Source organism: Thermobia domestica, chromosome 15 (assembly GCF_964235325.1).
Source record: "Thermobia domestica chromosome 15, izTheDome1.hap1.1, whole genome shotgun sequence".
Classification (NCBI taxonomy): Eukaryota; Metazoa; Arthropoda; class Insecta; order Zygentoma; family Lepismatidae; genus Thermobia; species Thermobia domestica.
The window spans coordinates 24,401,952-24,429,765 of NC_137468.1; the positions used below are offsets into that span (position 1 = coordinate 24,401,952).

At 35.9% G+C, this 27,814-nt stretch overlaps 2 protein-coding genes across 6 annotated transcripts in view; one reads left to right on the plus strand and one right to left on the minus strand.

Annotated features, from left to right (window-relative positions):
* Positions 1-11,630, minus strand: part of orion (chemokine-like protein orion) — a 36,767-nt gene extending 25,137 nt beyond the window's left edge. The window contains exon 1 of the mRNA XM_081741422.1: positions 11,008-11,630. Coding sequence (XP_081597548.1) covers positions 11,008-11,556 — 549 coding nt within the window. The 5' untranslated portion in view covers positions 11,557-11,630. The remainder of the gene's footprint in view (positions 1-11,007) is intronic.
* Ubr3 (Ubr3 ubiquitin ligase) overlaps positions 1-27,814 on the plus strand; it is a 175,633-nt gene that overhangs the window by 86,845 nt on the left and 60,974 nt on the right. For all 5 annotated transcript variants that reach the window (XM_081741424.1, XM_081741427.1, XM_081741428.1 and 2 more), the window contains exons 11-13: positions 21,717-21,898; positions 25,744-25,877; positions 27,485-27,627. In XM_081741424.1, the coding sequence (XP_081597550.1) occupies positions 21,717-21,898; positions 25,744-25,877; positions 27,485-27,627 (459 nt within the window). The remainder of the gene's footprint in view (positions 1-21,716; positions 21,899-25,743; positions 25,878-27,484; positions 27,628-27,814) is intronic.

Sequence of the window (27,814 nt, forward strand, 5' to 3'; positions counted from 1 at the left end):
TATACCGATAGAGATGCGCACGAGACAAGATTTGAGGCTGTCTCGTCTCGAAAATGTGCTGTAAAAGTGACGTCTCGACTCGAATTTTGCCAGGAGAATTCTGTCTCGACTCGTCTCGTGTGCATCTCTATGCACCGAGTATTTGCCTGGCGGGCCAGTCCTTTCTTGGCTAAACCCCTATCAGTCAAATGCAATTATCTTTAGTGTTGATGATATGCACAGTATTATTCTCCAAGGTAACATTTCAAATGCCTCCAATGTTTGATTTCCGGTGTATTTATTTTCCTTATCCTTAATACTCTTATTGAGTCTGCCTTTCTATCACCCTTCAGCTGTCTAGTGACTCGTGGGTGCGCTTTTGGTGCACAAGGTCTTGAGTTGAATTCCGGTAAGAAAGCCTGAAGGTATTGAGATGGTTAGGATACCACCTTAAGCTGTAGTTCACATCTCATACAGCCTCGATGTTGAAACGGACGCTAAAGTTCAATCCAACTCAAATCTTGTTGCTATCGGTACATTATTTGATATTAGATTACTGATGCTAATATCCTTTCTTTATATAGAATTTCTGCTTTGCATGTTCACATTAATCCCCAGTGTTGTGCATATCGTATACTATTTTCTCTTCGTAGAGAAAGCTTCGTACTTTTACTGGTTCCTTTATTACCCACTTGAGGATTTTTGTCATCTAATTTGTTTTCATATTAATATTTTTCTTCAGTTCCTCGCGTAAATAAAGTGTAACAGTAGTTTTTGATTTGGACACAATATTTTGATCACATTGTAAGAAAATACGCGAAGAAAATAATGAAACCTGACGACGACGAGGATTTTATTTGTCGATATTTGTAAGGAAAGCGCACAGCAGTGAAAGCTGAAATTATTTGTAACGTAGAAATTGATATAGGAGGGGGGGGGGGAGATGCACAATAAAAATTGTTATTTCGTAATCTTAATGATATGATGGTGAAATACTCGTGTATATAGAGGCGTGACAGAATTCATGCTACTGCATAAATTTAATTCTTGTGGTAATTACATCCAAGTATTATTTTCTTGTATTAAATGTGCCTTTCCTTGTAGGTGTGTAAGAATTACATTTCTGTTTAGATTTACTGAAGCTGTATCTGTAGAGTTCCATTAAAATGTACTGCTAGATTCAGGATTTCGTCTTGTTTCGTTTTTATAAGGGTGATTCCAATGTAAATACGTTTAAGAGGGGTGGGAACAGTTTTATTTAGGTAGTATCTCCCGGCTCCGAAGACGCGTACGCTACCCATATAGCTGGAAGCTCCTATTTGACCATTGGAGACGACCCTGGGCGGAAATCGAATCAAAAATCACACCCCTCAAATACTCACCAAACCACTCGGTAGTCTGAAGTCGAGGGTTGAAAAGAAAATAATCCCAGTACTACTGTCTTGTTTGCATTGAAAGACAGTAGTGCGAAACTGAAGGAAGAACAGTGAAAACTAGAATCAAAATAGATAGCGTGAGCACAAAATGATCTAACCTTCTGTATATTGAATAACTCAAATGAAATTTTTGTCTAGGATCCAAAGAATTGAAAATCCTTTCAGACGATTTCAATGTTCGCTGACATTTTTATCAATAACTTGTACTGGGTGTTAAACGGTGCGATATTGGGAGGTTTCTCCCTTCCTCTGGAATCCTTCTGGGAGAAAAAAGTTAATAAGATCTTTACTTCTCAAGTTGTGATGAACAGGGCTGCTTGAAAAAATACGTTACAAAGTTTATAGGCTTTTCACTATTTGAAAGTTGATATATTGTATATCCTTCCAGGATACACGATAAGATTTTTCATTTGAGTTATTCAATATACTGTAACTATTAGCAATTTGTCCATATTGGTTTAACATACAGCGACGATAAATATTTACTAGCCTATACAAGTCAAATATGTTGCAACGTATAGCTTTGTTAGTTAACAATAATTCTTCGTGATCTCCGTTGTGGCTACCTGGTTAACACACAATCTGAAATAGACCTGAGTTCGGTTCGTGGTGGATCTCATGTGGTTTGGACCCCACTCTGAATTTTGGTCTACGTCTTATATAACCTTGATGCTGAATGGAATGTTAAAGCTACAAATTAACCCATCTAGCGACATGGGGCTACACTCTGTAAAGAAAAAATAGCGACACTTGCTCGGATATGGCTTTCGCAGCATACTTTAATCAATATGATTTTTTACATGAATTCCTGATAATATTACAATGCATATTCCTAATGAGCAGTTCATTTTTAATACTTGCTCCAGAGTTTCAGGCTTTTGACATGCATTTAATGAATTTATATGCATATATAAGTAGCTGTGTGTATTTTGAGCAAAATCGTTTATAGGAAAAGTTATACATAAAACTGAAAAAGATCAACAACAATAGCAGAAAACAAGAAATGAAATTTCTTAAGGGTAAGACATATTGTGTGCAAACATCGGGAAGTACCATACATCAAACTAGTATTTTGTATGTGCACCATTTGCTTTCTGCAGTGCAGCAAATCATCGGAGCCCTTTGATAACAAGGCTATTGCAAAATGTAACCTCGATTTCACGGAATAACACCCGGATTTTCTGTGTCTATTGAATCAATAGTTGTCTATTGAATCTTCTGCTCATATTGATCCACAAATTTTCAACTGGATTCATGTCAGGTGAGTTTATAGGCCACATGAGTCTCTAAATAGTCATATTCTTGAACCACGTATTGACGATTTTCGCTCGTTGACATGAAGCATTATCGTCCTGGAAAAGGAAATAGTCCAAATTTTCTTCAGAAAAGTCATCTTTAGCTGTTGTAAGAACTTTACATACCAGATATTGAAGATATTTTCGTGCATCAAACGATCCTTCACATATATCCGTCGTTCTGACGTCTTTAACGGTGAACCAAGCCCATACTATTACTCAGTAACTGAATATTTGCATCTCTTAAACAAAATCCTTCTCAAGTTCCTTGCTTGTTCGTATCCACAACTTCACACGACTATTGTTTCCCACTATTCTAAGCTTCTTTAGAACGAAAAAAACGACGTGCTTGCAGTTGTCATAAGTCCAAGTTGCATATCGACTCACAAAACTACATGTTGAAGTTCTTTGTGTTTTGTCAGTTTCGACTTTCTACGCGGTTTCGTCTTTGTAATATCCTCTTCATACAGTCAAGACAATACAGTTATACGAGTAACTGCAGTTCCAAGATCATGTCAAGGTTCAGAAGCGATTTTTCGGAAAATCACTCCTTAAATCAGCAGTGATATTGATTTAATTTAGCAATCTGCTCTGAGTGATGCTTTTTTTTTCTTTCACACTGTTGACGAAGGGACGATTTGTCATGCTGTTTTCACTTGTGAATTACTCTTCCTGCCCTAGAATGATGGATTTTCAGTATTCCATCTATTTCCTTAGAGATGTGCCTGAGCTGCGCAAAGCAGGAGTTATGTCTTGTTCACATGGCAACAAGTCACATTTCTTACACATCTTATTTGTTTACAGTCCACATGTAGCAACAATATCACACACAAACAACGCTACACAACAATAATTTTGCCACTTGATACTGTCCAAACAATGAGAAAGCAAAGAACAATCATAAAATGCTATTTACTTCAGCCTACACGTCACAAATGCAATGCAGAATTCTCACTACAATAATTTATGAGACGTACTCAGTGCCATTTAGCGAAAATATTTCTGATACACAAACAATTGGCAAGCGATGTCGTACACCACAGGTGTTACAGATAACGCAAATGAACTATCCGACTCTTCATTTCCTTCTATTCCTCTTCTAACGGGCTGCAACTATGGTTTTCTGTGTAAGTTAGCTTGAGAATTGAGGTGTCGCTATTTTTTCTTTACAGAGTGTAGATATCCGAACGGTGCAGATATTTCGGTGTTGGCCCGGCGTCGTGAAGCAAATGGGAAGCCGAGTTGAGTTAAGAGATATCGAACTTCGGCGTATAACGCCAGAAATAATATCGCTGCAAGCCGAAGCGTTGATCATATCTTCCCAAGATATTACAGCTTTTTGTGAGCTGCCGTTCCAAAGAGTTATTTAATGATTAATGCTTTGTAGATATTTGACGTATATTAAATTATCTCGATATTTAATAACAAGTAGTATTGTACAGTCAGCGACAAAAGTTCTTACTGTCTGATAACTTCAGGATGGAAGGACAATTTGAGTACTGTTTTCAGTAAATTAAAATTGTCATTTTCTGTGCGTTTCAGCCATACCACCGTTAATCCCAAAATAAATTTTACCAGACGGAAAGAACTTTTGTCGCTGACTTACATAATCTTACAGTAGCCTCTATTAAGGATCAGGTTTTTGATGCTATAAAAAAATAGAGTACCTTTGTATTGGAGAAATAATTATTGACGTAGAGTACTGGCTATATGGTCAACATGTGCTTTCGATGCAGACCTAGGTCCTATTCCCGGTAGCTCATGGGCTTCGGATCTTACGGTAAGCTATAGGTTTCATCTCACATAGTGTCTGTGTCGAAAGAATGTATCAAAGTAAATACTCTTCCAGTAATGTTTCTTTGTACGTGGTATCCCTAGTCTCAATCTATACCTTCATATAATCTTTTTGATTTCCGATGATCCCTATTCTTCTTTAAACCATAGAGAAGAGCGCTCACTAGTGATCATAACCTCGTTCTACTAGCTTGTTAACCCGTGCGAACAGTGTTCCCACACAGGACGCCGATCAGAATCTTAGCACTCTAAAAGTAAGGTAAAAATAAAATGAAATTTGTAGTTTCATTTCCGACAGGTATACCGTTAAAGGAGACGGATGATTTATGAAAGTGAGTAATATAAAATAATTAGCCAATAAAAATGTGGGAGGAAACCGGAGAACTCGAGAAAAATTACGAACACGATGTGTAGCACAAACTCGTGTGGCCAGGGATCAAACCAGGGACTTCTCACACCATAAGTGAGTACCACTGAGCCACTGTTCTCCATCTAATAGTAAGAAAAGCAGTTAAAAACAAATCATGGTGATGGGAAGTGTAATGTCGTTGCTATAGATGGTGAATTTGATGTCCTACAGATAAGGGGTGCACCTACAGAGGTTCCACCCTGTCCGAACCCACCAAAACTTCCTATAGTGCATCCAGTAAGAGAACGTCTCTGACAGCTCGCAGTGACATTGCCACTACTCGCGTGTCAAGGTTTTTTTTCGGTGCAACTGTAGTGGCAGTTTAATTAATGGTATAAGACAGAGTGATCGTGGTTGGTAAACTGGTATCAAAGTAGGGACTGCAATGTGCCACCGCATGTGGTAAGAAACGTCAGAGACCATCTCTTGTTGGCCGTGCTATAACTCAACCAACATTTGTACACTTGCTAAATAAATCTATATTTGTTTAAAGGGAAATGATTGATGTAGCACGAAAATATAATCTTACATTTCATCTGTAATCTTTCTCTTACATAAACACTCCAGTGGTATCATTTTTTCTGAAAATAGAGATGCAAGTGTTTTACAATATCTTATCGTATTCTCGGGTGCAGAATAATATCCGTTCAATACTACATAGACGTAGTGGCCTATAGTATTGGAGTCCTCCCAACAAAAATTACTGGGGGGTGCGCGCCTGGTAGAGATGATAATTTTACAAATGATTGTTTTCGCTTTTCGAATGAGTTTGCGACGGTATATTTGTAAACAATGGAATGAAGGTACAGAAAAGCAGGAAACTAACAGTTGAGATTATTTGTAAGCTGAAAGAGGAGAAACAGGTGGTTCAACATCGGGTATCGTTCTTTAAAAATCCATCATGCTAACAGGAAATAAGAACGTGGTGTAACATGAAAGAAAAGAGAAGAAAAAAACGAAAATATCAGCGTACGAGTTGACATTGGTAGGGTTATACGTAACTGTCGTAATAGTAATAATTCTGATTAAATCGCTGGCCCGTAGAAGTAAGAACAAAAGTCTTCAAATAATGTCTCTATAGACACTGTTTGGTGTGGATTTTTTTAAAAGCTAAGTTGCCTTTGTCATTTCATTTTTATCATTTATTACGTATCATTCAGTTAGTGTGTCGAGGATGAATAGCTGCAGTTCTTAGCTGACGCACGAAACTTTTTCTCTTATACCCTTCATTATCTGTTTCGTGCTCGAAGCGGTGTATATCCTGTTGCGGAGTCATCATCCGTGACTTTTTTACTTTCGCTTTCAGCCATGTTATCGAAGTTCCCTAACGTAATCATTTGAATTTACCTGCAGACAGTTTTCGTGTAGAGATTATTCCTTGTTGTACGAGTAATAAACAGGGTTAGAATTTTGAAGGAGAGTTTTCATAGAAAAAGAAGGAAAAATATTCTAAAATAATGCGAAAAAAAGAGCAGAAGGGTGCTGTTTTTCTTCAGCTATTTGGCAACTAGTTTTGGAAACAATGTAATAAAAATTAATATAATATTTATAGCATATGTTTTATGGACAACACCGTATATTTGTCACCATAGGAAGGAAAAAGATGTCTTAAAATATTAAGTATGTTTTACGTTGTTAAATGTAAACGTATTTCTATTTGAAGATAAAACGTCTTTGGAGATGTTAAAGCTTTTTTTTTTTTTTCTTTCTTTCTCTCTCCAACTTATACAGTGTTCAGTGGGGCAAACTTCTTGTTATTATACAACTCTGTAGTTACGAATTTGACAATATTGGGAATCTTCTGAAGACTAGTTTCAAGGTCTTTTTTTATTTCGATACCATTTAATTGTTACCTTACAGAAGTAGATAACTTACTGTTATCTTTCTAAGCATTGCTATTCCAAACTTTTAATGACACACGTCACATATTTGTAATCGTAGATTCAAATATTTCTGTCCGCAAATCACGATTTTTTTTTTTCAGTTGAAGATTTGCTGCGTTTTTGAAAATTGCACCTAGATCGTTTGGATCTAGAAAAAGCACCAATTGCATTATCTCGCACAATGACAAAGAAATTTGGAATAAAAATTTAAAAAGTAACTGTAAAATTAAGGGAGAAAGGAGTTAGGGAGGACTAAGAGAATAAAAGGCAAAAAAAGGGGGGGGGGGAGAGGGACTAACTCTCTCTATTCAAGCCTGGAAGCAACATTGAACACGAGCTTTTGGAGACCTTATTTTTATTTTAAAAGGAAAAAAAAAACGTGTACCTAAAAATCTTGACTATGGTAATAAATAAACCATTTTTAGGTGTGTGTTTTAATCTTGATAATAGACATTGTGCGTTAACACATATACCAGGTAAATAGTTCGTGTAGCCTACCTACATACCACTAGCAAACTTACCCCCCCCCCCTCATATAAGTAGACTTGGATTTATTTCAAGAGAGCCCATAGTTGCAAGAATATCGGGAATGTACCATTACGGAACAACCAGATACAAAACTCCTGTAATTAAGCGTTGAAAATAAACTTTGAAAAGGCATGCTTGTAGAAATTAACAGTTACTAAATAGATTAGAACTGGAATAGTGCTTACTTGACATAAACATGAATTCAGTTATAATTTTTGTAGTTAATTTGGTTGGAATAAGACTGTTTTAGGTCATTATAGAGACCTTATCTCTAGGAAGTAGGAATTCCGACTAGTGTAACATGCGACTTCAATGGCAGGTGATATTTCTGCGGTTATTGTAATTTTCCCACTTTATACAGCGTATGTATTCTACATAGTCTCATTAACTTGCAGCAAATTTGTACTTTTGTGAGAGGGAAGGTGTCTTAAAATAACACACAGGCGCTTTAATCTTGGGTATTCACCATTTCAAGATTGTAATGCAATGGAAAAATATGCAAAAATTGGTAAAGAAATTAACCAGTTAAAAAAAAATAAAATAAATGAAAACATATTTTGTGAAATCGAATCGAAAACATCTAGTACCGGCAGGGTTGGCAAAAACCATGGTTTTTATTAAAAAAACCAAATAAACCGGTTTTTTTGGTTTAAACCAGGTTTTTTTGGTTTAAACCAGGTTTTTTTGGTTTAAACCAGGTTTATTTGGTTTCAATAATTTGCTCTATATATTCATATCATATATGGACAGAAATAAGTTTGTTTCGCCTTGATGTTATTATGCAACAACCGGGTTATGCTGGAAGGGGTCACATAAGCTTAAAGCGGAATAAAAACTGCTTCTCGAGTTACATCCGAGAGAAATTGTCCTCCATTAGAACTCGGAACCAGAACTAATTGGCCACAAATGCGATACGTCTGCCGACTCACTCACGAAGGAATCCTGATAAAAATATGTTGTACTGATCTTTACATGTTTCTTAATGTAACTGTCAAGAGTCATTTCACAAGGACAATAAGATAAACAGTTGCACAAGTGAAACCATTATACAGAATTACATATGGACAATTTCAAAGTACTACGGAGTACAGAAGAACTAATTTAGTTCAAGTTAGTTAACAACGACTTTTATCGGTCTAAATTAAAGAAATACAAGGACTTAATTTGCATATCAGTAAGAAAAGTGTATAAATATACGAATTATTTGAGTCCACTTTGGCTCAGACTCATTTATACATAAATATATACCAAAGATACTTCTCATTTCACTAAATGCCTCTCGTGGGGTCTGTATGAGTCCCCCCCACACACACAAAGTACGGCATTTCGATGTATTTTATCAATAGTAAACATTGAAACGAAACAATTTTTAGAATTTTTCTTTGATTGCAATTATACAACAATAATAACTACAAAAAATCACAAAACAAACATTTATAAACTTATATATTAAAAAAAAGTTGCTTTCGTAGTATAATCTTTTTGAGTAATGAATGGGGAACTAAGGTCTGAATATAATACGAATAATATACGGGAGTGAAACGTGATAACCCACAAATGTGTGTTCATCAAGATTTTACAAACACTTACACTTTTACGAACATTTTTCGTTTTTTGGTTTAAACCAGTTGGTTTTTTTGAAAAAACCAGCTGGTTTAAACCTTGGTTTAAACCATGGTTTAAACCACCTTGGTTTAAACCAGCCAACCCTGAGTACCGGTACTTATTTTGGTAAATTCAGAAGTAAGAAGTTCAGGGCAGATAACAGGAGAAATGTGTGCAATTTGCCGATCCTTCGAGTATTTGACTCCGAGTACTTCCGAGTACTTCCGTGCCTCCTCTCAGAGTTTTACATTTTAATTCTGTAATAATCGTTCTTACTTTCTTTTTTAATAATCTCTTTTTCTGTATTATTATTATTATTATTATTATTATTATTATTATTATTATTATTATTATTATATGTTTTCGACAAGAAGGAAGTAGTAAATCTAGTCATTTTCACAAAATACTGTATTACACTCACTGTGAAAAGGTTGAAGGGGAGGGGAGTATGGTGGCTCAGTGGTAGATTGCTCACCTCTAGTGTACATGAGTTTGTGGTGGATATCATGTCTGTGGATTTTCTCGAGCTCTTCAGTTTCCTTCCACATTCTCATTCCACTATTTTTGATGATCATTCGCTTTGATTAATCGTGTTTCCTTTAGCCTACTGTCCATAACCGTGGAATTAAAAAAAAAAAAAGAAAGAAAGAAAGAAAGAAACGTGGCTGGCAGCATTACTCGAACCCGAAAACTCAGAGTGGCAGAACATCCGGAATAGTTTTGTTTCATATCATAATCCTAAATCAAGTACGAAAATAATTTCCGTAGTTTTCATTTGCTTGTCATTTCGTTCAGTACAATATACGTCGCAGTTAAGCAGCAAATAAACGGAGTTAAAAAGAAAAGTACTTTTTGTAAACTTGGTTCTGTTTGTCACAATGTGTTATTGTGCATTAGATCAATATTTTTGATATTCTTCCCACACGCATCCGTATAGAATTGAATATGGTGTGACCTTGAGCGTCGCAACGTTCAAAATATACTTGTGTGTAATCAACCGGGCGGGATTTTCCCGTGTATAATGAAGTCTTTGCGAATGTGCTTACGATATAAAGCTTCTCAATAGTACATGCTATTTCTTTAACATAGCCTAAATATGTTGAAATGTTAAATTGAGAAGTTGAATCAAATCGTAAAAGATGCACTCGACCAATTTAATAAATATTTGTAAACAATTCAAGCACAAGGTAATCAAGATTGAGTTATAGAACACTGAAATGAAATGTATTCAAATTAAAACATTTTTCGTTGATGCGTATACTTTCTTTTAGAGTAACAAGTTTCGCATTCAGTTCGATAGATCTTCTGTATTGTAAGTATGTACTTCAGTATAAGTAATTTTACGATTTTAGTAGTTGCCCCCAATTATTTTCGTAAATACATAGAAATTAATGTATAATATTCTTCATTACCCAAATCAATTGCTTAGCCGTAACGAAAACCATATTTTAAAAAGTGTATTGTAAACACATTCCCATATTTGTCTTCAGAATAACAGTGGCCAATAAACTTGCGTTTTGTGCAATAGATACCAACGTACATTCTGTGTTATTAACTTCGTAATAAACTGAAAATAAGTACATAAATAAAACTTTGTAGGTATAATTAAAAAAGCTCATTCAATTTGGTATATAAACTCTCCAATTATTATAAAAATAAATAACAAAGAGCTATTCATCTTTTGGCTGGCATTAGTCAGCAACAGAAATCGTTTCCTGTAAATGATTCGTGTGATAGGTTGGGGCGTTATCGTAGATACCATTGCAGAAGTAATTAATAAATGTTGTGATTACTCATCTTGGAAGGCTTTTTTTAAATTCATTTATATTGTGTGTGTGTTTAACAATTCAGAAATGAAGTAAACCTTCTTTCACATAAAGGAAGATGTCTATATGCGTAAATCATATCATATCATTAAGATTTGTCACATGAAGGAAAGTCGTGTTGTGGCCAACTTACGTTTAAGAGGGTATGCGGAAATGGTGATGCGTTAAAAAGAAGCTTTAATAATGTGAAATCGGGAAATGACGTAAGCATTTATCTCTAGGAATGTGCTTTCATGCAAAAGAAATGCTCACCTGAAAAGTGATTACAAGCTGAGTAAAGAGACCTTTCTCAACTCCGTTCTTTGGAACTACCATAGAATGTAACTTCTGCAATGAGCCTCGCACAGATCGAGCTTCATGAGAGGTGACGGATTGTGCAAAATCTTCCAAAGTGTGCCGCTCTAACTCATCTCTGTGTTTAGTATACGAAGCCATAGTAGCATCCATATCAAAAATATACTGAAGATAATCCGAGAGCGTGTTCATTTTCAAGCGCCAGAGTATTAGCTTTGGTAGGTTGTTCATCATACGTTGTACGGTGAACAATGTAAGGTAGGAGGTATCAGCAACATCGTCTACCTTTTTAGTCAAAAGGTCAACCTTCTGGAGAACAATCTTTTCTTTGTCCCGTACCGATGGTAGTTCCACTCCTGTTCCATCCAGCAGTTGCCATGTTTTCAGAATCTCCGTAATGATTTCCCGGCCGAGTTTTATGATATGCACCACTTCCACCAACTCTTCTACCTGGGCAGTCGCCGCTGTGATCAGCAGGACCAACAAACCAACACTTACACAACGCATCACACCGGTTACGATTTGTCACACACTCACTCACTCACTTGAACCATAGCATCCTCACACAACAACAGAGCGGAATGCAAGCAATAACAATTCATAAATAGCGTTAGAGAGCGCCAGTAGCGAGGTCAATACTTCCTCACTTGTTCTCACGTGGTTTCTCTCTATGACGTCATATGCAATGAAGCATTTACAGTAAGATCTAAACAGATACACCTCTTTAATTGAGATTGGGAGCAATTTTGTATTGTCGTGTGTATATATTTCTTCGATTACTTTTCTTCTTACAGCGAATAAATATTATGTATAATTGTGTAAAAGGCTTGAGTCCTTCTGAGAAAGTTTCTCTTGTGAACGTGACACTGTATTGCGAAAGTTTTGAGAAGCGTTTAGCCGGCTATTTACATTGGAAGATGAATTGGGGCCAGCAACTTACCTTTGAAAAGCCATCGCGGCCAGTAATTTTTTTTTTTTTTTTTTTTTTAATGAACATAGATGAAGTGAAGCTCTCTACTATTTAAATACTTATTTAATGAAAATTAATATACATCATTTCCGTCGATTGTTCAATTTATTAATTTCCAAGTTTCGTGATGTACAGACTTGCTCAAAAAATCCTAGCCACCCACTCCTCTCCTAACCGTGTGCATAAGGTTACCATTCGTCCAGCTATCGCCAGATATGTCGGTTTTATAGTTTTCCACCATGCAAGCATTTAAATTATTGCTGAATTGTTGCATATTTAACCACATTTATATTTGTTTTGGATTTGTCTTAAAATTACAAGAAATGATAGAAATTTTTAGTTTTCATCATGTAATTGACCATATAGGCATGACTTAACTCAAACTATGACTCCGCTCTAACTCACCTCTGTGAAGGAGAGATGCGTATGCATTTCTGGTCTAGATCAAAATTTAATTTTTGGCAAACAATCGTGTAAATATTTCAGAAGTAACAATAGCACGGAAACATCCAGTGCACTTTTTTTTTTTTTTTTTTTTTTTTAATTGTCAGTTTCAGTTTGTAATTCCAAGCAGTAATTCCAAGCTACTGAAAGAGAGTTTTCTCGAATAAGCATTAAGAGGACGAGTAAAAGATACTAAATACAATCAATTGAGAGGATCATTGTAGTAAAATCTAAGGTGTTAGAAATGGTTGGTGAAAAAAGAACAATTTTAGATATTATTAAGAGGAGGAAGAGAAACTGCTTGGGATATTGGCTAAGAAAGAACTGTATCGTAAGAGACGTAGTAGAGAGTATGGTGGTAGGAAAAAGAGGAAGAGGGCGAAGGACACTATAATTAATGGACGATATCAAAACAGAGAAATCGTATGTGAAGACGAAGAGGTTAGCAGAAGACTGTGAAGCATGGAAGCTTCTCTGTTGCGACAAGTGACCTGCCAATAATAGCAGAGTACCTATAACGAAAATGATAATACATAATTTCTACCCATGTGCCTAAAACTTTACAGACATCTCATAGATTCAGAAACTCAATGGCAGTAAGAATATTAACAGTATTGAGTACCCACGCCATCTTTTTTTAGCCCATTAATTTAAATTTGTTTATTTTTTTCTGTTTTCTTCGAAATGAGCTGAAATTTTAATACGATTTTACTGATTTCTTTTTCAGTTCTATTTTAAAATGTTCTTTGCTTTCTCAAAATGAATTAGAATTGTGTATTTAATATTGCAGATCACAAATTTTATTTTTCACGAACAAAGTGACATTTACTGAAGAAGAAATCTGTGAAATTCCAGCTCATTTTTAAAAAAACCAGAAAAATAATTCCCCACATAAATCAGTGGGCGGAAGAACAAAAGATGTCACAGGTATTCGACATCGTTAAGCTAAAATGGCTTACTAAAAGTTTGGAACATTACTAAGATATCTTGAGAACAATACCAACTTAAAAGCTATTAGAAACACATTTCGGGCTATTACTGCAGTTGGTATATCTGAAAAATAAAATTCTAATACTTCTTATATCTTCTTTAAGTAATGGTTCTTCAGTTTATAAACAGTCAGTGGCGCAGGGAAGGAGGGGCCCAGAGGGGCCGCCCCCCAAAGAGGTCCGACAATGTACTTTGGTACTTTGATGTTTGTAATTTTTAAGTATATTTTTATGTTTATATATTTTTTGTTTGCAATTTTTTTATATATACCTATAACAGCACTTGCCCCCCCCCCCAAATACACATCCTGGCTACGCTACTGTAAACAGTCAGATCATTTTGTGCAGATATTATAAGACCAGAGTGATTTTCCTCATAACTAAATAGTCATACGGGCTTTAGTGAAAGAGAACAGAGTCCAGTTAACGGTGAGAGTGCATGTAAAGGAAAGAATAGAACAGTTTAATTAAATATAATTTGACACTAATGTTCAAAAGTGGAATCCGTTTTATATGCCATATTAAGGAGTGAGGTTTCCAAATTGTCCTTTATATACAGGGTGTTAATGAACTATACCGACAAACTGTAAGAGGCGATTCCTCTCATCAAAATAAGAGAAAAAGTTCATATGGACCTACTGTAAAAACGTGCATAGTTTCAGAGCTAGGGCTGCCCAAAATCGCGAAAAAGCTAAATTTCAATAGGCTCTATTTGGAATTTCAGAAACTGTTGATGGTTGTCCTTATCAGCGTAAAGGAAGTCATATACATCCAATCCAGAAATGCATATTACATCAATTTTCAATGGGTGTGCAGGGTATTCTGTACAGGGTATAATTCTCAAATATGCTCTCAGTAGAGTTTTTAGATATACCCTGAATTCAAGGAGGGTCCAAAGTAGGCAGGAGGTAGTACTTGACAACAATCGACATCCAGTGCTTCGGAGGGAAGTCGGAAGTGTTACGAACCTGCAGCTCCGTGTTTTATTTGTTCGGAATAACATGTGATGCGATATATTTCGTCACGGTATATTTCACCTTTTTCTTCATTTATGAGCGTGAAAGAAAACATTGCAGCATGCTTTTTTTCCGAGTACGAGAGACCGTGCTGTTGACGATCCTTAATACTTCCGACATCGCGCCAAAGGATTCCGTGTTCACTGCTGTCAAGCCTTATCGTTTGCCTATTTTGGACCAATCATAAAGTCAGAGCATATCTTAAAATTCGGTTAATGGCATGTCTGGGAATTTTACTCTGCAAGGAATACTCTGCATAGCCACTGAATATTAATGAAATATGCATTTTTGGATTGCGTATGCGTGACTTCATTTACGCTAATAAGGACCATCACTCTACGATTTCTTCAATTCGAAATAGGGCCTCTTGAAATTCGTTTTTTTCGCTATTTTGGACAGCCCTAGCTCTGAAACTATGCACTTTCCTCACAGGTCCATAGGAACATTTTGACTTATTCTGATGTGAGGAATCACCTCTTACAGTTTGTCGGTATAGTTCATTATCATTAACATCCTGGGCGCGGTGGCTCAGTGGTAGAGCGTTTACCTCCGGTGCTTGGGGTCCCTGGTTCGATCCCAGCTCGCGCCGTGTAGACTTTGTGGTGGACAAACACTGTGCTCGTGGGTTTTCTCGGGGTTCTCCCGTTTCCTCCCACCTTCTTCATTCCACCATTTCACTCATCTCTCATCATCACCGTCTCCTTTAGCCTAACCGGCATAACCGTGGGACGTAAAACTCAAGGATTTCATTAACACCCTGTATATTTACTGTGTTTTTTCCGTGTGTCCGTTCGAGATAGACAAAATCTCAGGAACAGCCTGATGGATCATCAATTTTAGCCAGGATGCAGAGTTTCAGAAGTAGGGAACTGGTTCATTGATGAACGTTCATTCAGTGGACATCTAAGATTGGTTCCCCATATATTCCTCTGGGAGTAATTATAAATATCATCCTTGTTTGATAGACTACCCGCAGTGTTGTTGAGAACAGCGGGTTACTATAATGATCAGGATGCAAAACACTGCTCTGTCTGTGGAATACGACGCTAAAACGAAACTAAACGACAAATCTAAAAACTTGTATTTTCAAATATTCATTCATCTTACTAAAGGTTTGGACGGCAAGGGGAAATGCAATAATTCAAACTTAAATTTATACATTGTGTACATTATGACAAAATGAACTGCTTCGTGTGGTGTCCCCTGGACACTGCTACTTGTTTTTACTTCTTGTTAGAAGTGTAGAGGAAAGAAAACGGTGAAGAATTTTTTGGCAACGTGCCTATTAAAGACTTGTCTTAGTTTTTATACAGTGCAAACAGGAAGCGATTATCTAATGTGGAAACGCGGTTTTTGTGTTGACGGTTTAGCTGATAGAATACAGATTGTTATAAACGAAGTGTGAAGTATTACTAGGTGGTTTAGAATAACTATATTATTATAAAAGAAGCTGTTATATGTTCTCTAAACCGGAAATGATTAACGAGTATCTACATTTAATTTTATAAACACTTCTAGCTGAGTTTAAGTACACTGTTGTATATTTTGAATTTAGTTACTTTATTTTTTGAATCATAGAAAACTATATTTATATTTTGTTGTTCATTTGGAATAGACAAGGAAAGAAAATTATGAGGAAGTGTGTGTTTTTGAACTATACTCTTTATCATTACAAATTATTCGTTAGTGTACAACCAGAGAATTTGGTTGACTTAATGTAAGCCACAGAAAAATAAAGTACAATATTTCGATTTTTTTTTTTTTTCGTTATCTACAACTCTGACCTGCCTTTGTTTGCTCAGCTTAAAGTAAAAAGGAAAAGAAAAGAAGAAACATTTCGCCACCACGAAATTGAGTTTTTGTTAATTTCTGAGTCAGCTAAATTATTACTCACTATATTTCTTTTTCTTTGTTTCTTTTCGACCACTGTATGACGTAATTTTTTTTTTCGTATTGAGCTGTGTCCTTCGGATTTTAGATCTAAATGAGATATGTAAAGTCAATAACCTGAAGCAAGTTTTTCAGCGATGTTTTTTCCTATCTAAAAGGCAAAAATAATTCCATTTTCTATTCAAAATAGGTAGGAAAATGTCTTGCATAGTTACTACCCTGTCTTCTGTCCAGGAAAACTAATTTTTTAAGATTTGGTTAATACAAAACTGTAACAATAACTATTTTCCGTTATTTGATAGTCAGGCAGTTCTGTCGGCAATGTTTCTTTGGTACTTCGCATTGCCCATATATATAATTTTAAATGCCAAAACATCAGTTGAAAGATTGAAAACCCTTTTTCTAGAGCAGCGTTTCCCAACCGGTGTGCCGCGAATGGGCCGCTAGTGTGCCGCGAGGAAATGAAAAAATTAATCATTACTACATAACCGAATTACAAAATGAGGAATAACCGAATTACAGGAAAAATGAGTATTTGTGTTTCACATTACTATGAACCTCTACAATGGAAGAAGGAGCGTGATACTTTACGGATCAGAGACGTGGACATTGAAAAAAGCTTAAGAGTCTTCATCCGGGCGAAATTAAAATACCGCTAATTTTACAGTAATTATGTGATATCTTCAAATAGATAAAAGATAATTGAAATATGGAACAAGAGCGCCCTAGACAATATTATTTTGCGTGAGGTACCGTTATCGAAATCGAAAGCAGGTAAGTGAGTTGTGATAACGGTTTCTCATGTAAAATAATATTGTCTAGGGCGCTCTTGTTCCACATTTCGATTATCTTTTATCTATTTGAAGATATCACATAATTACTGTAAAATTAGCGGTATTTTAATTTCGCCGGGATGAAGACTCTTAAATATCCAAGCTGGAAACATTTGAAAATGTAGTGTTGTCGCAGAATGCTGCACATATCATGGACCGAAAGGAAAAGAAACGAAGATGCACTAAATGAAGCTATTGAACGACGACAGATCATGATTTTTTTTTTTTTTTTTTAGAAAAAGAGAAAGAAACAGCATGGTTGGTCATGTTATTTATCACCTTGATTGGATCACCATGTTGATAGAGGGGAAGGCAGAAGGAAAACCAGGAAGAGGAAGACTAAGGATAGAATATCTAGATGCAGTTACGAAGAAGAGACCTTACCAAAATATAAAACACTCTCCCAAGAGAGAGAAAAGTTTTAAATTTCCACGTTCCCACCAGCCTATGGTTGAAGTTAGGAAGAAGTCAATATGTTGATGAAACACAATGATTTCCACTATGTAGTACCGTACTTTTAAAGGAAATTATTCTAGAGTAGTACCGTGTTTTAAGTTATACTTAACCGGGAGATAACCCTCCCATTTGTAATGACTCGAGAAATTACTTCTGTTTATAAAAAAATTGTAGTGAGGAAAAATAACTCTTGGACCAGCTATAAATTTACTTGTTTTGATTAACCAGGACCCCAGAGAAAGTGCTACATATACACTATATACAATACGTGTTAAAAGGTATTGGTTGAAAGGATTATTTTCTTAAAAGCCTATTATGCGTTCTCAATGCCTTTGGATAGCCACACAGAGCTACATATGTAATTCCAAGTGAAGGTATAAAAGCTAAACTCCACCAGACGACACGTATCGGTAACAGCAGGTGGTTCTGTGGTCTGTAGTTGCTTTAATTGTAAACAAGAAATAGAACTACGTATTCTTTTGCGGTTGCTGTGTGAATTTAGTTTTAATTCGTACAAGCAGTGCTGTTGTATGTAACAAGGTCAGTGTACAGATTCTGATTTCGCGATAATGGCTAACATAATCCATAGACACGCAAATGCCTCATCAATTAGTCAAGCGCCATGCAAAATAACTCGAAAAGAAATAAAAGACAAATAAATTTATTTAGACGTTGGTATACATTTAAACTAAGTAACTACAGGTTACCGGTATTTCGCTTCTTGTTTTTTTCGTGCTGTGAAAAATAGTGATAAAATTATGAGATATTATGGACTACATCATGGTTCTTACGAAATTAATTTATAGTGATCAAGCCTTGATTTCAGTTTTCGAATAGCCACCAAACTACACAAAATCATTTTATTCTAGGCCTAGTTCTGGCTCTGCCTTTGCATGGATTTGCCTTCTCATAGTAATGTATGAAGTTCAGCAGCAAACATTACTGTTACAGAGAACAAATGCATATATTGAATGCTGTGAATGGCAATGCGAAGCATAACTTTTTAATATTGGCTTTTGTATTATTTTATTTTGCTTGCAAAAACAGATTGAGCCGCTGTCCGTTAATTTATCTTTATTGCATGAAAATGAAGATCCTCACATATACAGATATAATTCTGTTAGTGATCCTAATTGAATAGATTACATTCGATAATTTACTATTACTTTCCAAGGGGTGGAGTTATGTATGTTTTGTAGTGGTAATACCAAAGCCATTACTGTAAAATTATCTGTCTTCGAATTCTCTCTCTCTTGTGCTTTCAGAGCCGGGGCATTGATTTGTGGGACCTGAGATAAAATTAAATTGTGGGGTTAATGATGCAAATGAGAATTCCAAATCCAGCATAAATAAATTAGTTTGTGTCACCTTTGATCTTTTCATATCAGTGATAATGCCATTCCATTGTGATTGAACTTCGCAACATTAGTATGCGGTCATAAAACTGTCTTGCAAGGTGGTGGTTCATCAACTCTAAATATATTGAAGCCTGCGAATGAATTAGAAATAGTATTGTATACTTGTTACTTCTTCGGACTTGTTACTTGGAAAGAGTTTCTTTCCTTCCAAGGGGTGATGATTTACTGGTAGAAGCAGCTCTATGTGAGAGGTCTCTGGTTCGATACCAGGCTATGTAAGTTTCCGGTAGACAACGTCATTTCCTTGGGTTTTTTCGGATCTCGAAGGGATAGTAGTTCTCTAGTACTATTTTTGAAATTCAGTATGCGAAATATCAATATAAAGATGCTATATAATTTAATCCTAGTCCTATTATTAGTATATTTGGAATAAATAATAATAATATCATCATATAGTAATGACAGGGTGCCCACTCAACAGTGAAACCGTAAATGAGCCGTGAATTTCGTATACTGTGGTTTTTAGTGTATTCCCGTTTCTTGTATGTACAGTTGACATCGTAAGGTTGAGCGAGTGCAAGTTTACTTAATCCACTGCAAGGTGCCGACCATAAAATTGGGGCCGCGGTGACTCACTTGTAGAGCGTTCACTTCTGGTGCATGGGATCCTTGGTTTGATCCGAGCTTGCGCTAAGTAGGCTTTGTGGTAGACAAACGCCCTGTACGTGGGATTTCTCGGAGTTCTCCCGTCCCAGGCCGCTTCCTTCCCTTTCTCCTGATCGTGTGCTCGCCGAGGGACGTCATCCTTCAAACGTGACGGGCTAAGATGGCCATAGATGCCGAAAGTCCAGAAATGTAAATCCTAAATCGGAGAACTCCCGTTTCCTCCCACTTCCATCATTCCATCATTTCATTCATTCTCATCATTACCGACTTCTTTGGCCTACACAGCATAACCATGGGACGTAAAACTGAAAGATCTCCAACTATAAAATTGAAAAGTTTTAGGCTGTAAAAACAGTGAAAAAGACGTGAATTCTATTATTCAGAGTGGATACCGTTGGAGGTTGTACCAAATGTGTTACGGAAACAGCATACGCTTTAAGGATTGGGTAATTTATCATGAGACTGTCAGATGTTTTGAGAAATAAAAAGAATAGGTGTTTTTGTGATCTTCGTAGATCTTAAAAGAAGGTAAATGCAAAATAGTCAGAGGGCTGTGTGGGTACAATGCTATTTAGAGGTGCTGCAGTTCTTAACGAGCTAAAAAATAAAGAGTGTAAGAGACATTTATGTGATATTGAAGTTAGGTTTAGCACATTTTAATATATTTAGATTGTACGTACACTGTAATTTGAAAACAAGATTATATACTCCTATACTTTTCCATATTTTAGTCCTTCACAACTGAATTTTTACAGGTACCGTAAATCATATTAATAATATCAAGTCATCTTAGTGTACTGACTATAGAGTCGGTTGTTAAATACTAATCATTAGAGTCAGTTGTTAAATGATTTGAATGACACCACTGGGCTAGACGCCCTTTCCCTTTTTTCGTACCCCACTACATACATCTTTTATGTTGTACTCCTTCACAACTGTTTATTAATGTAATAGGCGCATATAAGTGTGTGATGGTATAACGTTTTAACAATATAATTTTGCTCTTATAGCACTAACCAACCTTAATAAACGGAAGATTCATCGCCACAGAAACGAAAAATTTTGTCTCACGCCGTATGTTGGGCCAAGCAATAGCTTCGTTATTATCCATTTTTCTGAGATCCGTTTCTGTATTTTCACTCGGTCGAAAAAGTGTAACAGCTTTTTCAGGCCAGCCACCCTGAATGAGGTTTTCCTGGGTTTTCCTCATTCACACCAGGCAAATGCCGGGGTGGTACCTAACTTATAGGTCCCAGGCCGCTTCCTTCCTTTCCCAATCCTTTATTCCTTCCCTTTCCCCGGATTGTGTGCTCGCCGAGGGACGTCATCCCTCAAATCGTGAAGGGCTAAATGGCCTTAGATGCCGAAAGCCCAGAAATCCAAATCCTAAATCCTAAATCCCGTTTCTGTATTTGTCATCGTATCTTGTTTTTCTACTCCTCAAAGGTCTCTTTACCACAAATTTCCCGATTATGTGCTCCACACATATTTTTTATATAGATGACATGTTCTATCAAAGATAGTCATCTCGAGACTATTAAATTGAATTTTTTAGTATCTCTTTCAGCACCAAGGCTATATGAAACGTGGACCTACAGCGTAACGTAGGATCCGAACAACAGGAGCTCCTGCTGGGAATTGAACATGGGTCTCCCACGCTAAAGACGTGTACACTAACCGCTTAGCCACGGAGGAGCTCTTAATCTCCAGGTTATTATGTGCACAATGTTGATAATCGGTGCGTGTAAAAATGTATTATTATGAGATTTCACGTTGTGTAACTTTAATCACTCGTTTGTTCGTCAAATCTGATACCAAATGCTTGTCTGAAGCGTACATTCACCTGAAAGCTTCCAAATGTATATTCAACAATGACATACTTCATTTTTTCATATTTATATACATAAATGTTTTTCATTATTGAGATGTTCGTCAGATGTTGACCCAAATTTTACTCTCATAAAGCTGTTTAACTTTGAAACGTATAGGGTAAGATTTGTTTGCCTTGATCCGAACTAATGTGTTGTTTATTTCTTTTGTTGCAGGTGGCGTTCTATGAAATCCTGTGCGGTATGTGGGTAAGGAATGGGTTGCAGATCAAAGGACAAGCAATGACATACATTCAATGTAATTTTTGCAACTCCATGGTGGATGCGGATTTATATCTGTTGCAAGTCTGTGCTACACAGTTACCTCCTGAAACTTTCCTTACCACAGTTTTAGAAAAGTAAGTAACGTTTGATTCATATTAATATCTTGATTAGTTCATAAGTGTGCCTTCGTAAATGTGTAAATTAAATGTATAAAGCCAAACGAAGTAACTGACTAACTAACTTCAAAGGGGAAGAAAAAGTGATAGGATTAAAAATTATTCTTGTTCATGGATGTTAATACAGCAAACATAGGCGTATATTTTCCCAAATTTCAGAGCTTCATGCAACCCTATAGAACAGGATGGCCAACTTTTACGCGGAAACCAAAAACTAAACTTAAGGTTAAGATTAAGTGTTTGAAGCATTTTAAATCAACGTTTGTAAAAAGAAACTTTATACATTTTCCATCGTGCGAAGGAGTGATAGAAGAATTTGGAGATTTTAACATATCATCATGCAGTAAATTCCGTGAAAGCTTTCGGTAGAGTTTGCAAACTGATTTTTGTATTTCGGTAATATGAGGACTTAGTTGACTTTATTTAGTAATCTCATGAGATGCGACATTTCAGAACAAAATGAAAATGTTCAGTTACAATTGTGTGATCTGCAAAGTGATCCATTTCTGCAATCAAGGCAAGAGGTGGGTCTACAGTTCTGGAAACTGGTGCAAAGTTATAAAATCCCCCAAGTTGAGGAACTTTGCTGTGCTAGGAAGTACTTACAGGTACTCACAAGTAGATCTCACCACTTCGCCGTTGCGTTAGCAAAAGGAAACGACTACTGTCCTAGAGTAGGGTTGAATATAAGATATTGACAAAAATTTTAGCTGCTAATGAACACTAGAAATATGGGAAAACGAAATAGAAACATGAATGGGAAAGCCATCTATAATATAATTTGATAGTTGCAAGACCGATATTTCTTCGAAATAGATGGAGGAACAATAGTTATGACTTCAACTATGTAAATCGAGTTAGGAGGGATGTTTTTATGGCATTCCATGGCCGCCATCTTGAAATCCGTCATATTGGATCGACGTCAACTTTTTCAAATGGAAAGAGGGCCATGTGAGGTATCAAACAACAATGATTTTCTCCACCCAATCTCATACACTAATTAGTTTGTCCATATCTAGAACGGTTTACGACTTACAGTTCTTTCAATGTTGAAAAATTCGTTGTTTGTAGCAGATAACAGATAACTACAGTGGCAATGAACATAGCTCCAGAGACAGCATTCTTACAGAACAAAATTGCGGCAATGCAAGAAACGAAAGTCCTCAGCATTCATAAAGTGGTTCTGACCTCGCCACTTCGTGTGTGCGTTTGTAGATTCAAACTGAAACTATAAGCAGTTGGGGCAGCACGATGAAGAGAATAGCAATATTAGTTGCCAATGGCATTCCTGGTCGTAGCAGCTACGGTATACGGTAGCAGCTTACGTGAATCGTGTACCATTCTACAGCGACAAACTCTTTGTAAAGAGACAAGTGCAGGAAATATATTATTTTCACTGTGAGTTCTACCCGTGAACTTGGAAGTGTTTGAGAAATAGTTATTTCGTTTATTGTATTAAGCCTGTAATTCTGTGAGGTGCGTGCGTGTGTGTGTGTTAGGGAGAGTGTGTGCAGGCAACAATTCTAGACTAAAAAACGACACACCATGGCGTTAAATAAGGCAAACATTGCTATGTACCTCCTGCAGCAGTTACAGACATTACGGTTCAAGCACAATGCAACAAATGTATCAGAACAGAAAAGAGTAATCGCAGATGACATAATTAGATTCCTAGCGGATGAAGAATTGGAATTCGAAATGGAATACACTCTAGATATTCTAGAGGAGGCACATCATGAGATAAACAATCAAGAAGCTAGTGTGGAAGCTGAATGATATGTGAATTGCTTTTGGTCGAATACAGGGAGCAGGAATTCACTTATGCTGGATACCTGAGAATTATTTAATAATGAAGTGGTGCGAAGTACAATATCTCCACCTGGGAAATCAGTGGAAGTGTGACAAATTCCAAAAGGTACAATCGGCATATTTCAACCTTTAAATGTATTTTTTTTATATGTGATTATGTAATAAAGGACGAACATTTCCATTCAAACCTGCATGACAGAGATATTGTCACTCTGCATTCCCTTGTGTACAATCAATTTCAGCCTCCTCGCTTCACAGGAATGATTAAATAAGCATTTAAATCAGTATATATTGATGAGCCGATCGAATGGTTCGAAGTGCCGAAGAAGCACGCTTTCAATATTTCCGGCATTAACTTTTGTGATATTTGTGACGCTTCATTTTTTATTAGGTGCTCATGGTACTCTGCAAAATTCTGTTTTGTCCATTTTATCAATGCTGAGGACTTGCATTTCTTGAATTGCCGTAATTTTGTCCAGTAAGAATGCTATATCTGGAGCTATTATTCATTGTCACTATAGTTATCTGTTATCTGCTACAAAGAACGAATTTTTCAACATTGAAATAACTGTAAGTTGTAAACCGTTCTAGATATGGACAAAGTAATTAGTGTATGAGATTGAGTGGAAAAAATCATTGTTGTTTGATACCTCACATGGCCCTCTTTCCATTTAAAAAAGTTGACGTCGATCCAATATGACGGATTTCAAGATGGCGCCCATGATCTGGAATGTCATAAAACATCCCTCTTAACTCGATTTACATAGTTGAAGTCATAACTATTGTTCCTCCATCTATTTCGAAAAAATATCGGTCTTGCAACTATCAAATTATACTGTAGATGGCTTTCCCACATTCATGTTTCTATTTCCTTTTTCCCATATTTCTAGTGCTCATTAGCAGCTAAAATTTTTATCAATATCTTATATTCAACCCTACTCTAGGACAGTAGTCGTTTCCTTTTGCTAACGCAACGGCGAAGTGGTGAGGTCTACTTGTCAGGTCGACTGAGTAGTACCCACCTCTGTGACTTGTTACGACTGTTTTCTTCTATCGAAAACTGGTTATTTCTCATGAACGTCCGCACAATTGAACAGAAGTAGGTAAAACTATAGTTGAAGTGTAACTACTGCAAAATTTTAGTAGTGTATTGTTATTTGGAATAAATCTTATCTTTCTTGAACTAATATTATGTGAGAAAAATCTTGAATTGTATAAACTTGGGGTTGCGTTCAATACACTAACAATTAAAACAGTGACACTCAAAACACATACAACGAAACACCGAAATACAAAACACCGACTCGTCAAAAATGTCGTTTAGGTGAGGTTAGGTTAGGTTAGAATTATGATTTTCGTTTTGTCGATGTTTCGTTGTCTGTGTTTTGAATGTCGATGCTTTAATAGGCACACGTAAATTTGACGATTTGTGCGGTAGGGTGTCGTGCGTGTATACTGTAAACGTAAAGTAAAGTATCATGAAGTTGCGGCCCTAGCTACATAGAAATTTCTATATTGAGTCCCTTAGTTTAAAGAAGTTGACCATCACTGCTATAGTACATGCTACCTGGGTGCAATTGAGGCTTTTTAAATACAAGATGTTTGCTTATTCTGTTCAAAGTGAACCTACAAGCATAGAGAATACTTTTTTTTTTTTCTTTTTAAATAATATTTTACTAGTTCTGTAGTTGTATCGTTTCCTGTACAGTAAAAAGTGATGGTTTTTGTAGTAGTGTAAGTAAAGAAGGGAAAGGAGAACTAATTATGTAATTGGTATAAGCAGTGTAAATATTGAGGAAAAATAAAGAAACTTTGTTAATATGAGACTATATCAGATATTATACCCAGAGTTGCATAGAATTTACAATTGTATTATTAAGTTTCGGTGGTTATTCTGTATCTCCTTACAAAAGTACATTGCTTTAAGAAATAATACAATTGCTCTCATTACATAATGTATATCTTCTGTCTAATGATTGATATGTTAATTTCAGGTTCCATATAATGGAATGGATGAGTCTGGCACCGTATCCGTCGAATTCATTTTTGGAAGGTGAACATGATATGCCTATGCTTGAAAGTTGCCTCACATTTCTGGCTACGCTTATGAGCGTAAGAACTAATCTAGGTAAGAAAAGTAATAGAGTGAAAACTCTAAATAACGGAAACCGGTGGGACATAATTATTTGTCTGTAAATGAGAAGTATCCGTTACAGAGAAATTACATGAATTCATATCACATATAGCTTATGTGATAATTGTATGTAGTATATAGTAAATATATTGGTTGTAAAAATTAAGCTAATACCGAAATACTGTACTCCATGTTCGCATTACTAAGGTAATCCCTTTTGTAAAGAACCAATGAGAGACGTGTTTATGTGGATATACTGCATGTGTGATATTTTTTTTTCTCAAGTATGCATATATTGTATTACCCCCCTGTGAAAGGAACTGTTCTGTGTGGTGGTTCACCAGGTCACTGACTGAAGACAGTCCATTTATGGGGAAGGAAGGGATCTCCTGTCTGTTGAAGTAGATCGCAGATTTATTTTCAATTGAATTTAACAGAAGTATTTTCTATAAAAGATAAGGAAAACTGAGAATAATACCTATCCGTTATAAGAAGGTTACTAAAATATTGGAGAGAAAGATTGTCCGTGTCCGTAAAAGAGAAGGTTCTGTCCCGTAATAATACATACTTTTTTGCCAGGAAGAAAACTGTAATGGAGGTGATGGTAATGTTATTATGTATAGGTGTAACTAGAACTCATGCCAAAAATATGTGGAAATTTGCAGAGTAGAGACTTCGAAGTTGTACTCTCAGATTATGAGATTTCACTGTGTAAAATTGTTTACAAAATCCTTGTAAAGACAGTACACTATAGATGAAGATATTCTTAATGGAGTTTCTCATAGTCTTATTGTTAACTTATTCATGGCCAAATCAGTATCATAACTCAAGAACTCATAACAAAACACTTTGTTCCTTCTGTCTGATTATAAATATTGGATTTTCTCTGTGCTACGTTGGAGTAAATACACTATTATTTTATTGTGTTATTGTTCAAATGTTGTTAATTCTTCACGGAATCCAAATCATTCTTGTAGACTTTTGTCTTGCTTTCTTTTATCCTCAGTAGTAACTACATTGTAAGAATTTTACTTGTATTTCAGATAGTTTTCATGTACAGTCAGCTACAAAAGTTCTTTCCGTTTGATGAAATTAGTTTCGTAAATAACTTCAGCATGAAAGGACAATTTGAGTACAGTTGTCAGTAAAATAAAAAGAACGTAATTTTCTGTACGTTCCACCGTTATTTCCAAAATAAATTTTACCAAATGGATAGAACTTTTGTTGCTAACTGTACAAAATACATTGACGTTATTACTTGAAATGGACAACGTTCATCACTGTAAAACAAATGTAAAATATATAATGCAATACATTAAAACTTGCTGAGTTGATCACCTTTATATTGACTACCTACTTAATTTGGCCATGAATCTGCGGAATCGAAAGATATAAGCTTGTACCATTATAATTTTAATCATGGCAGCCATTTTGCAAGATAGTTTTCTGTAGAACCAGGAGTGGAATACTTAGGTAGAATTTTGCTCTTTAGTAGCAATATATTATTTATTTATTTTAAAAAATCAAAGGTTAATTGAAATAATAAGATTGTTGCATTTCATTTGAATGCTTTAATACTGATGGTATTCTTTATATTTCAGGTCTGAGTGACGTGTCTCTGTCTCAGTTAGAGATGGTAACGTTATTATGTATGGGCGATAAGACTCACAGTCAGTTAATAGAACTCATGCCAGAAAGGTGTGGAACCTCACAGAGTAGAGACTTCGAAGTTGTACTCTCAGAGGTAAGTGAAATTATTAAATGTGCAAGCTTCAGGTTCACTCATGTAGTAATAAGTAAATAGTTGTATTCTTCTTTGTTAATGTAGTCATGCCTAACTTGCGATAAGAAGAACAAGAAACAATGTGGGGGTTGCAGTTCGAAGAGCTGAATTCTATTAATAGTTCGAAAGAAAAGTATCGAAAAAGGCT